At 43.0% G+C, this 13,200-nt stretch overlaps 1 protein-coding gene across 19 annotated transcripts in view; it reads right to left on the bottom strand.

Annotated features, from left to right (window-relative positions):
* LOC110533873 (unconventional myosin-XVIIIa) overlaps positions 1–13,200 on the bottom strand; it is a 106,589-nt gene that overhangs the window by 34,532 nt on the left and 58,857 nt on the right. For 18 of the 19 annotated variants that reach the window (XM_090186612.1, XM_090186620.1, XM_090186621.1 and 15 more), the window contains 7 exons: positions 12,059–12,145; positions 10,086–10,224; positions 7,492–7,651; positions 7,213–7,399; positions 6,260–6,467; positions 5,936–6,045; positions 4,737–4,802 (listed from right to left, as the gene is read on the bottom strand). In XM_090186612.1, the coding sequence (XP_090042738.1) occupies positions 4,737–4,802; positions 5,936–6,045; positions 6,260–6,467; positions 7,213–7,399; positions 7,492–7,651; positions 10,086–10,224; positions 12,059–12,145 (957 nt within the window). Of the gene's footprint in view, positions 1–4,736; positions 4,803–5,057; positions 5,393–5,935; positions 6,046–6,259; positions 6,468–7,212; positions 7,400–7,491; positions 7,652–10,085; positions 10,225–12,058; positions 12,146–13,200 lie in introns of those variants that run through there. The other variant, XM_090186626.1, reaches the window with a different exon arrangement.

The raw sequence follows: 13,200 nt of genomic DNA, 5'->3' as shown, positions 1-13,200 counted from the left end.
CCTTTTTAGCACCTATTACACAAATACATTACATTAACAAGAAAGAGGTAGATCCATCCACTGTAGTCTAAAGACAACGGCCCTTTAATCCAAGAAGATTGGGTAATAAAGTAATTGAGCGTGTTTGAGTGGTAAGGTGAAAGCAACCGACTGTAGACGAAGGTCGAGGAGGGAAGTTGGGGAGGTATATCTTTGACAGTCGACAGTCGGAAACTAAAGTTGTTTATGAAAGTTTTTATTTATAATGTTGAAATATACGTCTCCAACTCCCATAACACACACTCACAAACTGAAATCATATGTGTGTAGGGCTACATTGTACAATCAGTCAGTGAGAGAGCCTCAAATATCACATTCATTTGTATCACTCCACCATATAAATGAATCGCACAAAAGCTCCTGTTTCAGTCATTCTTCCCCATAATGCAACAGACTTTGAAAGGCGCTGAAAAACGATGGTCACCGACTTAACAAAAGTGATCCGCTGGAACGCGCCCGTTATCTCTGCCAGAGAGTGTCAGCATTGTGTCCTTATTGGCCGGGTCAAAGATGAAACAGAGTTAAAGGGCCAGTAGAAGTGCCGTCACATGACAATCTCCTATCATTCACATACGCTCTGAGAGATATCATCAGGCCAGGGTCAGGCACAGTGTGAAGACTGGTGGCAGTCAGTCAGCTTAAAGGCGAAGGATGGATGGGGATGGGAGAGTTGACAGGCTCCAGTGCTTTATAAAAGATCAAACCTCTCTGGCATACATGAAAGAACCAGTAGGTGGAACAGGCAAACACTTTTTTTATTTTTTTATTTCACCTTTATTACTTAAGCAGGATATACTGTATTACCAATACGAAGAGGAGGGGTTCAGAAAACACACTGTATAGCAATGTTAGAGGGATAATGTCATGGATTTGGCTTCAAAATAAAACAGTAAAGTCATGTTTGTCATATGCATTTTGTCCATAATGTAACTCTACATCAGAAAACCACAAGTTAGGAGATCTCTGGGTGTCGGCGTCATATTATGATCAGAATGGGTAAATCAAAGCGGACATGAGACGTGACTTCCTGTTGTGGCAATGTTTACCACAGTGAGAGTTGTGTGGTGGACCCAGTGTCAGGAGAAGATTTGGTGCTGCTGTTAATTGGCATTCTGCTGAGGCCACTGCTGTTGCTAGGACACAGTTGGAATGCTTTGTGAACCACCATCTTGGTGCTAATCTACTCCAAAGGCCATTTCAATCTCCAAACCCCGAAGGCAACAACAGCTGTCTCCCAAAAAATTACCATTTTTAATTACAATACTTTCTTGTTGGCTATGGGCCACTTCTCAGCTGATGGGATTAAACAGAAGTGTGCCAAGCAGTGTTTACTGTGATTAGTCTACAAGTGCCAGGGCGAAAGACAACATCGAAGACCATCACCTGCCAGAAATTACTCTATAACGACATGAATACAAAGGAGACATGATTGTGCGTCTCACGGTGAGGCTGGAAGGCAGGCATGCCTCTCAGACCCATCCTCCCCAGCCAAGAGACTTTCAGGACAGGCAACACTTGTCAGACAGTTCACCCAGAGTCACAAACACATCCCCGCTAACAACAAACATTCCCACAACATTAGTCTCATTAGGTCATTAAATAACGTTTTCATAGGAATGTTCATGTGATGTTCAAGGAATGCTTCCAAGCGACCATTCCCTTAATGTCCAATAAAACTTACCCAGAACTTAAGATAATGTTCTAGACAGGTTTCATGGGAATGCTGCAAGAACATTCATGTGTCCAGTTTTCTGAGAGTTAGGAAATTATTCCATAAACCTCCTACCAAACATACACAGAACACGGTCGCCATGTTCTCAGAACAAAACATATTAATATTCTAAACATGTTTTTATGGGAACGTTGCAAGAACATACATTTTTTCCGCACTTCCTGTCATTACAGGCTGCATCACATTCGGCCGTGAATGGGAGTCCCATAGGGCGGCGCCTAATTGGCCCAGCGTCGTCCGGGTTTGGCTGTCATTGTAAATAAGAATTTGTTCTTAACTGACTTGCCTAGTTAAATAAAAGTTCAATCAAATTATGCCATCCATGAGTAACGTGCGCAGGTAGCCTACATTAAGTAATAGTTTGACAATCAGTTAACATCATAACCAGTTGTGTTTATGCCACATTAAAAAGGGAGGCTAATTTTAAGTTAAAAGACATCTTTACTATTAGGTCCATAGAGATCCTATTAAATTAATATGGATACTGTATGTAATTACTGTATATGATCAAATAGATATGTGCATGCACACATGGGAGGTCTCATATACAGAAATCCCTTAATTTGCTGAAATTAGTCAATCAAATCAATGATGAGAGACTAGTCAGAATAACTGATACCTGACATGGACATGGTGGCAGTGCAGGAAGATCGGAGTACAACGTCCCATGCAATGTACCATGAACCAAGAGGTTGTGAGTTCAAATCCCAGGAGAGGACATGTTGAATAATAATTGCTGTATAAATGAACATGCACAAATAGAAGTGTGTGTCAAATATGTAAGTTGAAAGCACTCTGTTAAAAGCACTGTGTGTGTGTGTGAGTTTCCCTTACCTTGCCAAACAAAGAGATGAATGGATGAGTGGTTCACCAATCAGGGCTTTGATTGGCTTGGCAAAAGTAACAAGACTTTCTTTTTTACACCAAAAAATATTATTTCAGCAAATGAAGGGCTGTGTGTGCATGCACATATCTATTTGATCATATACAGTAATTACATACAGTATCCATATTAATGTAATAGGATCTCTATGGACCTAATAGTAAAGATGTCTTAACTTAAAATGTATTAGCTTCCCCTTTTTAATGTGGCATAAACACAGCTAGTTATGATGTTAACTGATTGTCAAACTATCACTTAATGTAGGCTACCTGCGCACGTTACTCATGGATGGCATAATGACAGGAGGTGCGGAATAAATACGTTTTAAGCCTCATTAAAATATGTTTTTCTGCTTCGAATTTCCGACATTTGGTAGGCTATCTGTTAGTCAAATTGTCTATAATTAGATACATGCAGCTTCTCTTCTGTCATTACTAGATACTCGTCTAGAATATGAAATAAAGCCATGCTCACCAAATCGATAGAATGATCAATGTATCATCAACAATCTAGTTGACATCGGTAAAGTTCTCTTTCATTTCTGCTTCTGTCACGGAGCGAGGACGTAAAGAAACCAGGGATAATTCCAAATGACATAATCATGACCGGATTTAAGGAACAAATTGTGACAAACAATCCTGCATGTTTCTGATATTTTAGTTAGTCTTGGACGCATATTTTATGTGGTTGAAAATAAAATAAGGTCAGCTTTTATGCTGCTGAAAGAAATTGCACGTAGGCCGGGAACACTTCTTTCTTCAGAAGTTAATATTGTAATAGGCTCAATGTGAGGCCTATAGTCAGTGTCCAGACTTCTATTCCAACTATTAGGCTACTGGACTAAAATAATTCTGGCATCACGTCTAAATAATGATATTCAGTGATTGTCATTCATTAAGCCTCCTACACTAAGCCTCCTACACATGTCTTGTAACTCCAATTGATGCATACACTGCTGTCCATGTGCGTCTTGGTCTCGACCACTTATCTTTGCCTTGGCAATAATGTGTTATTGTTGAAACACCGCATTTTGAGCGTATTCCACACGTTTTCAAGACTATTCACAAATTGTTCATGCGACTGACATGAGGTAATGATAAATACTGTGATAGCATACAGTTTTCATGGAATCTGTTTTCATTATTGTGATAGGCTCATGTTTTACCGGTACGGCGTACCACCACTATTTATTTTGCCAGTAGTTCATACCGGACCATTCCAGCTTGCTTTCACCCCTGGAATAGTCTAAAATAACTGATCATGTACACAGACATGGTGACGTAGCAGAAATATATGAATGTTGTGAACCATAAGGTTGTGAGTTCAAATCCCAGGTAAGGACATATAATAATTACTGTATAAATTACCATGCACAATGTAATAATTTATGTGGTGTCAAATACGTACGTTGAAAGCACTGTGTGTGTATCCCTAACCTTGCCAACAGGCAGAAAAAGAGCTGTGAATGGATCAGTGGTTCACCAATCAGGGCCTTGATGGGCTTGGCAACAGTTACAAGGTGTAATGTGTAATAAAGACACATTTTTCTAAAAACATGGCAACCATGTTCTGTGTATGTTTGGTAGAACGTTGATGTAATATTCTTCAAACCCTCAGAAAACTGGACACGCATGTTCTTGCAACGTCCCATAAAACACATCTAGAACATTAACATTGTAACCATGTTCTTAGTTAGATAAGTTCTGTTTGACATTAAGGGAATGTTCTCCTAACACAAACACATGCTAAAAAGGTTCTCAGAACGTTTTTTGCTAACAAAGATAGAATGTTCCCATATAACTAACGGAAAACTAGACCCCTAAACATTAGGGGGAAATTACGGGTAACATTATGAAAACGTTCTCTCTCAGAATTGTTACTGGGATTCCTCAAGGAAAAACAAGTGGAAGGAGGAATCTTTAGCTACAAGTTGAAGAAACCTACTGTATGCATGGGACAACATCTGTTTTCTGGGTTTCTATAACCCATTTTCACTCAATATAAATATGAACAGAGGTAGTTTAACCAGTGACTAATTCAAAGCGTGAAGTGTTTTAATGTTGTGGTAGTATTGGTACTCACCCTACTCAGTCCCATGTGATAGCTGCTCTTCTCCAGGTCCAGGGACTCCAGCAGCTCCTCTACCGCCTTGAAACGCACACAAACACACAGATCATTCCCTGCCCCTCTACCCCCGGATTATCCCTCTACAGCAGTCCCGCCAAGCTGCCAACTGACACAATCCCAGCATCCCAACAACCACTCCTCTAATCAGACAGATTGACAGAATCCTGATCTGTCGTCCTTTCACATTCTACCTCACACATCCGGCCCGATTCCCACCCTCTCCTCTTCTATTCTCAAGGACACAGAGCATGTGCAGGGAGAGAGGCAAAAACTGACCAGACAGCTCGTCCTCCAGAATCCACCTTCTCCAAGCTTGTTCCTCCTGGCCCCGTGGTGGTCTCGGCCCCATAGTAGCCTTGAACACATACAGCCTCTGCAGAGGGGCACCACCTGCAGCTCTCCCTCTCTGTGTTACGGTCGGTCTCTGTGTGTCTCTCTGCCGTCCCTTTCCCTGGGTGGTGTGGACAGGTCCACTTGAGCCCCCAGCCTGAAAGGCCCCATCTAGATTACACTGTGAGGGGAGCTGCAGCCCCGAGCACTGAGGGCCTTTTGTCTGACGCCGTTTCCACAGAAACCCCGCTACGAGACACTGACTGCTTTTCTCTCTCTGTACCACCTTCGCTCAGTCTCTCACACTCTTCTGTAAAGAGTAGCTTTTGTGTTCTTTTCCCCACCATTTCACTTCAGCCTGGCTCCTCTTTCAGGGGACCAATACACAATTGACCCTCATTGATAGTTAACCTCAGAGTGGAACCCTCATTAGCAATCCTCCCTTCACAGGTTGGGTCACACTAAAATACTTTTAGGCCCTCTCACCATTTACATCGCACATAAACCATTGCAGTGGAGAGTTCCTATCCTAAGAAAATCATTAGGGTAAAACCACCAGGCAGACAGCCTCCAGGGTAGACAATATATTTCACAAAGTTGATAAGTTCAGCCCTAAACCCCAGTGCAATTAGAAGGCCTTTCCTTCCTGTCTCTGCTTCTGCTATGTTGATTAGGTCATCACAATAGCTCTGATTAACGGAGGTTTATTCCTCTGTCAGTGGGCTACTGACAGCCAGGAAGGAGACGGCCTCTTCAGATTATTAATGTAACACTACAGACCTCAGCTATGCTCCACACACACACACACAGAAAAATAGACTGACCCTCTTCTCATCCTTCACTATGTAGTTGCGGCCAAGTTTCTTGGTCAGGTGGGGTGCCAGCACATCGAAGCGGCGGCGGAATTCTGAGAAGACCATGTGATCAGGGTATCCTGTAAAGACAACGACATGGGGGCAAGGTTACGGAGCTACAATTTTTTACAGAACTATTTATTCTAACCACATAGTCTACGTGACATACAGTAGAGCAGTGTTGGTCGTTTGGTTTGTTTGTGAAGGAAACCAGACTCCAGTCTAGGCAGGTCAGACCCGTCAGGACCTTCCTCATCTAACAACCACAGCCTCTAGCTCTGTCAGCCTTCTCACCTTGTCTGTAGATTCTGAGGGCGTCCAGCAGCTTGGAGCCGCGGAGCTGGGACCGGAGCAGGGCCACATCCAGCTGCATCAGGCCAGAGTCTCCACTTTCCCCCTGGGCCTCCAACTCCCCTCTGCCCGCCCGCAGGGCATCAGCATTGGGCAGCAAGCAGTGGACAAAGTGAACCCTGGACCTCCTTACCGTGTCCAGCAGAGCGTCCTGAAGGAGAGAAGGGTTAGCTGGGATGATAACAGTGATAGAGGGCTAGAGGATAGGGCAAGGCCTCACCGTGCACTGAGAGAGTAGCCCAATTTAATCACAGACCAAACCTCTTTAATCATATGCAAAGGCGCCACACAGTGGCTCTCACACATTTCATACATTAAGCAATCTTAGAAAATAATCAGCTTGAGTTGTAATAAATGGTATAGTTAAGAAATGTACTCTGGACCAGGAAATCTAATGCCTAGACCCTGCACTGGGACGGCTTCTAGCTCCTACCCTTTAAAGCTGTTATAACATAGCAAAAACATAGGAAGATAGATTATACATTTAGCAGACACTCTTATCTAGAGTGACTTTCAGGAGCAATTAGGACTAAGTGACTTACTCAAGGGTACATAGGCAGATGTTTCACCTAGTTGCCTTGGGGATTCGCACCAGCAACCTTTAGGTTACTGGCCCAACGTTATTAACCACTAGGCTACCTGCCACCCCAAACACTGTGAACACCTCTCTCAGAGGGAGGGCGTACATTAGGCAATGCTAATTAAAAGACTCCATTTACTAAATCAGCTCGTGTATAGGATTTAAATGAGGGGCTTGTGGCCCAACACCACGTGGATATACACATAATGAAACATGGATGAAAATATAATAAGTTATTTGGGGCCCTCTCGATCTCTCTCCCTCTCACAGTCCCTCGACCAGACCTGGCCCCTGCAGATGGCCCCTAGCCTCTCACCACTTGTAGTTTGATCTGGATGCAGAGGGACTTCTTCTTGACGGCTGCCACCCCAGTGGTGAAGGTCTTCCTCATGCTGGTGGCACGCCGCAAGGTCAGCTGGGAAACGCCCTCGAGGCCAGCAATGGAGCCTGACAGGATGGTGGCCCCACCCCCTCGACTCATAAACAGACCACTGATGTTCTTCCTAGAGAGGAGAGCGACAAATCCAACACGGTCAGAAATGTCTGTTGCAAGTGTTGCTAATCAAGCTAAAACATTATGTGGGACGGGTGTTACTTTTGGGAGTCCTGTAGGAGACTCCCTGCGTTGGTCGAGACAGGGTTCTGTTTAGCATGGCTCAGCCAACCACGGGCATCATACTCCACCCAGTCTGTACCATGGCTGTGGCCCAGCAGGAAGTGATGTAGTCTCTCACTCTTCAACAGCAAGGTGTGACCTGACCAGTAGAGAGGATAAAGGAGTTGATAACAATTATGTATGCCAATGTTTGCCTGTATGGATGTCTACAGTATGTGTGGTAATGAACATTATGTGAAAAAGAAGAAAAACAACAAATCATCGTCACCTTTGAGCAGACAATATATTTTCTATAAACCTGTATTTTTTTGTGTTTTTGCAGTAAAATTATTTTAGAATATGGCAGTTTAGAAAACAGAGAATTCTTTGAACATAAACACTGTTTGCTGCTATAGTTTTCTCCCCATCGTTTTACAGTGAAGAATAATAGAAACAGAGTGGCAAATTGCATACCACAACATATCTGGGTGATTAGTGCAGTTCTGTTAAAGTAACCTTTCAACTCTGCCACTGCATTGGTAACCGGACTGCCAGTCTGTTAATGCTCTCTTCCCAACTCCTTATGGAATTGCCATGCAATTGTTTGGCTTGACAATCACAACGCAGGAGGCAAAAGCACAAACTGATCTGGGACCAGGCTAGTGTATTGGTGGGTTCAATGTAAAACGGACTTTACCTGACGAAGCACATCCATTCACTCCTTTGCATTGTCATGACAATTCTGAATCATAAAAATCATCCAAAGGACAGTTGGTAGAATGTTTAAATGTAGAATGTCTGGTCGATAAGAGTGACAGTGTTGATTTGAAACCCATTTTATTGCTTTGCCATGGTGATTCTATTCATCAGAACGCAATTACATTTGAAAATGATGATATCAAAATGTTTGTAGAATTAAGAACGTTAGAACAGTTGGTTGATAGGATTTAGAAAATCTGTTTTGGTGGCAACAACCTCAAAACTAGACGTGCAACTTGTTTCTGCTATCCAAGATTTTCAATTGTTAACTCGGTAGAGCATGACACTTGTAATGCCAGGGTAGTAGGTTATTTCCAGGACCAGCCATACATAAAATGCACGCACGCATGACTGATGTCACTTTGGATAAAAGCATTTGCTAAATGGCATATCATTTTACAAAATGAGCTTCTACACCCAGCAATTTAACCAGTCTGTACCATGGATGGCACAGGAGCATCGATATCTTCCTATCAAATAGTTTTTTCTTATCAGTATTTGGTTAATTGCTTATTTTTGTGTATTATCGACATTCTATACTGAACAAAAAAAAACAACATGCAACAATTTTACTGAGTTACAGTTCATAAGGAAATCAGTCAATTGAAATTCATAAATTAGGCCATAATCTATGGATTTCATATGACTAAGCAGGGGCGCAGCCATGGGTGGGCCTGGGAGGACATAAGCCCACCCAATGGGGAGCCAGGCCCTTTTGACACAAAAGGGCTTTATTACAGACAGAAATACTCAGTATTTCATCAGCTGGCCGGGTGGCTGGTCTCAGACGATCCTGCAGGTGAAGAAGCCGGATGTGGAGATCCTGGGCTGGCGGGGTTACACGTGGTCTGTGATTGTGAGGCCAGTTTAACGAAATGCCAAATTCTCTAAAACGACGTTGGAGGTGGCTTATGGTAGAGAAATTAACATTTAATTATCTGGCAACAGCTCTGGTGGACATTCCTGCAGTCAGCATGCCAATTGCACAGTCCCTCAAAACTTGAGATCTGTGGCATTGTGTTGTGTGACAAAACTGCACATTTTAGAGTGGCCTTCTATTGTCCCCAGCACAAGATGCACCTGTGTAATGATCATGCTGTTTAATCAGCTCCTTGATATGCCACACCTATCAGGTGGATGGATTATCTTGGCAAAGGAGAAATGCTCACTAACAGGGATGTAAACAAATTTAGAGAAATAAGCTTTTTGTGAATATGGAACAGTTCTGGGATCTTTTATTTCAGCTCATGAAACTAACACTTTATATGCTGCGTTTACATTTTTGTTCAGTGTATGATTAGAATGCACTTAGGTACATATAGAACTGGTTTTATGAGTGAATTTTCAGATATCTGGCATTGTGAGTGCGACTGTCCAAGTCCCTAAATATGACCAGCTTCCGCTTCCACAACCAGCACTGGCCTGAACAGGAGAAACGCAGGCTGTTCCACAAGCACATAGCGGTGAGGTGCAAGGTTGAATTTGACAGTAAAGCGAGGAGGGAGTTCTATGATCAGCGTGTGACCTCAGGCAACAAGTTGCTGTTTTCTGATGAAGAGCGAAACTGGAAGCCATTCCAGGGGTGCTAGAGTTGGCCGCAGAGATGGGCTTCCTGTGAATCTCTGCCCCTCTGTTGAATTACTATTGATTTATTTTGGAGAAGTAGTACTAAGACAAGATTGGATAATATAAAACGAGATTGGTAGGCATAGTAGGTGTGATAAGTGTAGGTTAGTGTCTATTTTAATCAAAATAAATCTTCAGTCAAAATAAATCATATTTGAAGTATAACAATAGTGATGGATTTTTTTTGTGAGGCGGGTGTGTCTCTGTACCCTTGCTCTCGCCCTCGGCAGGGCCGTAGTAGCTGAAGAGACGTCCCAGTAGAGTGTCCTCAGAACCCCCAGGCTGCAGAGCCTCCTCCTCCATCAGCCACAACAGGCCCCGCGCCTCATCAGTCCTCAGCGTCCGCACCTGGCACACACACAGGTCAGACTCGCTTCCAACCCCTCACCTCACTGAATAGATAACATCTACTGTACTCTGACACATTTTCAGTCCTTCAGATGGTTGTAGAATCAACAGTCTCACCAAAATACACACAAACAGACTAACTGGGCATCCGTTTGCTTTTCAGCCTACACATACTGACTCACTTTAGCAAACACACCCAGCCAGCCAGCCCACTCCTACTCAAACTCCAAGGCCTGAAGCGAAGTCAGCTCTGATCATCTAACCATCTACTTTGTGGGAATCATTCCGTAAGCCTGAGGAAATTTCATCAACATTTGTTGTAAGGCTTTCACCTGGAATAACACAACATCTCCCAACTCTCCGGACTATGTCCACAACAAACACTGACACAAAATAGTGTAAAGGAGTCAGCTGATCATATTTAGCACCAAAATACCCCGCTGACAATACAGTGAAACACTGCTTTCAGATTAAATGCTTTTTATTAAATAACAACCACAAAAAAATACAACCGTTTTTTTTCAATAAGCAATTGCAGTCGGGTTTTTTTTAAGGTCCAGACGGCAGAGAGGGACAGGCCATTAGCCATGGCTCTCGTTAGGCCTAATATCAGAGTAATAGCTCAGAGAGCACTGGAGCGTTCAGGAAGCCTGCTCTAAACAGGCCACTTCAGAAATTACCACAAGAATGCTGGCCGCAATTGAGCTTTTTGGTATAATTGAACTCTAACCCCTTTTTCTCTTCAAATGGCTTTTTCTGAATTCAAGAATATACAGTGTATACCCACCTACTGGTAGAATCTGAAGAAAATGCTTTTTATCAGTGTTAGCACATTGTTATTATCAATAGAGAAGGATAACTACTGTAGTAGTGTTGAGTGCAATGACCTTTTAGACCTAGAAAAAGCTCAGCAAAGCCATATAAAAGCTTTCTGTTAGACATACAAGTACACAGTAAAACCTGTTCCTGGGCCTCGCTAAAAGCCTTCACAGCAAGCAAACAGACCCCAGTGAACCCATGGGTACTGAGTCTTTTATGTCAGGGGACAACATTTGAAGTGTCAGTGTAAATCCAACTGTCAGCTTTCATCCTAGTGTCTCGACATCGACAGAGAGTGATCTCTAAGAGCGTGGGCTGTGCTGTCCCATTCTTTTGTTTTTGTCAGCCTTCAAAGGCTTTGGCCTTCTGCAGCCATCTGCTATACCCTGGTTCAGTGCTTTTGATGACAGCTCCAGCAGGGCCAGGACCCCTTAAAAGGTAGAGCACTCAAACCAACTTATTACACCGCCGACCATGACACTCTCAACACCTTGTCATTTTGGTTTCCATGGCACACACACTGGAGGAGAAGCAAAACACAGATTTTGTTTTCTTCCACCTGAGTGGGTTTTCTAGTCTTTGTTTACTGGATGAAATGTCTGCCTTTTCCTTCAAGCCTCTCCCTGTTGATTCCTCTACAGAAGCATTCGTATATTATGCTCACTGAAAATGTTTACAATAAACAGAAAACTCTCAAATCTGCAAAAAATGCATACAACTGACTCATTGTGAGTCACAAAGGACTCGTGAATGTAATTATATATGTGCATAACAGTGCACGGTACAAACGGTGTGGGCAGTGAGAGAGGCAGGGTGTCAGGACTACGAAACAAAGTGGCAAGAGCTTCAGAAGGGAGTTTAGATAATGATGCTCTGGAATGTGCCATTACTGAAGAGAAATGGCACAGAAAGGTGGAGACAGAGAGTACTGCTGTACAGCGTGACACTGCCATGGCCGTAAACTCTGTAACCAGGTAAACTCGTGTGAATATAGGTATTAAAAGAGTGTCCTTACCAGTGCTTGACTTGACGCTTGGTCTACCGCAGCTACAGACAGAGAGGTGTTAGGTTCCATGTCATCTAATGGAAGCTCTATGTTCTCCTAGAGGGGTGACGGGGGGGGGGGTTAGTAACCAATGACAACGACATAAGTCTGAAGACAGGGCGCCAAGTTTGAAGTTTTCTACTATAGGGATTAGTTCATCATCACCTACAGTATAGACATAATAACATAATAAATAGTAATACAATGTTGAAAACTGCTCATAAAACTGCTGTTAAATGGCTACAGGCTATGAAAGTGAAAGCATTGTGTTTTTTACAATGGGAGTGATTAGACATACATCGGTTAGGACAGAGTGTTGGCAGGGATATTTCCGCCCTATTATGATGGGTGTATAGTCTAGTATTCTGCTATGAGAAGAGAGGGCGTTAGAGAGTGGGGAGTTATTCATCCTCGTCGAGCGAGCAGCTCCACTGCTGTGCAGCTCAGCCCAGTTCACACAGCCAGTGATGAGTGACCTCGCTTTGGGCTCGGCAGGGGAGGAGAAATGGCAATCATATGGCCATTATATAGGCTCACTGTGTGACACTATTAATGAGAGGGAGGAAACCATGAGTTCTATGTAGCTCTAACTTGCCATGGCTTACAGGCAGGAATAGTGCAGATTTTCTGTCCTGATGTATGGATTCTATGGGAGTATGTATATTTGAATCCTTAAAGCAGGGTTCCACAACTGGCGGCCCGCGGTTCGGATTTGCCCCCCCCCCCAAGTTGTGTTTGTTTTATTGCTGGACATAAAGGACTGGAAAAACACTAGCAAATCAACTCCAAATAATTAACTTATTTGAAAATATATGTTCCAAAGTATTCCCACGCATAATAGAGAGATATACAGTACAAACATAAGCAAGGTTTGAAATGATTACGTTTTAAATCAAACACTATATCTGTTTGGGCTACTTGTAGTCAATTTGCAGTATACACATGTTTTGTAATTATGCTCTGCCCCCTGACCATCCACATCTTAATCTAGTTGATGATCCCTGCCTTAAAGTTTGAATCAGCAGCTGCTACATCAGGGTTTCCTAAACTCGGTCCTGGAGACCCCAAGGGGAACACGTTTTGTTTTTTCACCTAACACTACACAGCTGATT

This window comes from Oncorhynchus mykiss, chromosome 10, assembly GCF_057628025.1.
Source record: "Oncorhynchus mykiss isolate SJ-2025 chromosome 10, ASM5762802v1, whole genome shotgun sequence".
Lineage (NCBI taxonomy): Eukaryota > Metazoa > Chordata > Actinopteri > Salmoniformes > Salmonidae > Oncorhynchus > Oncorhynchus mykiss.
The sequence above is the reverse complement of the archived record's forward strand: the minus strand, read 5'-3'. Positions and strand labels throughout refer to the sequence as shown.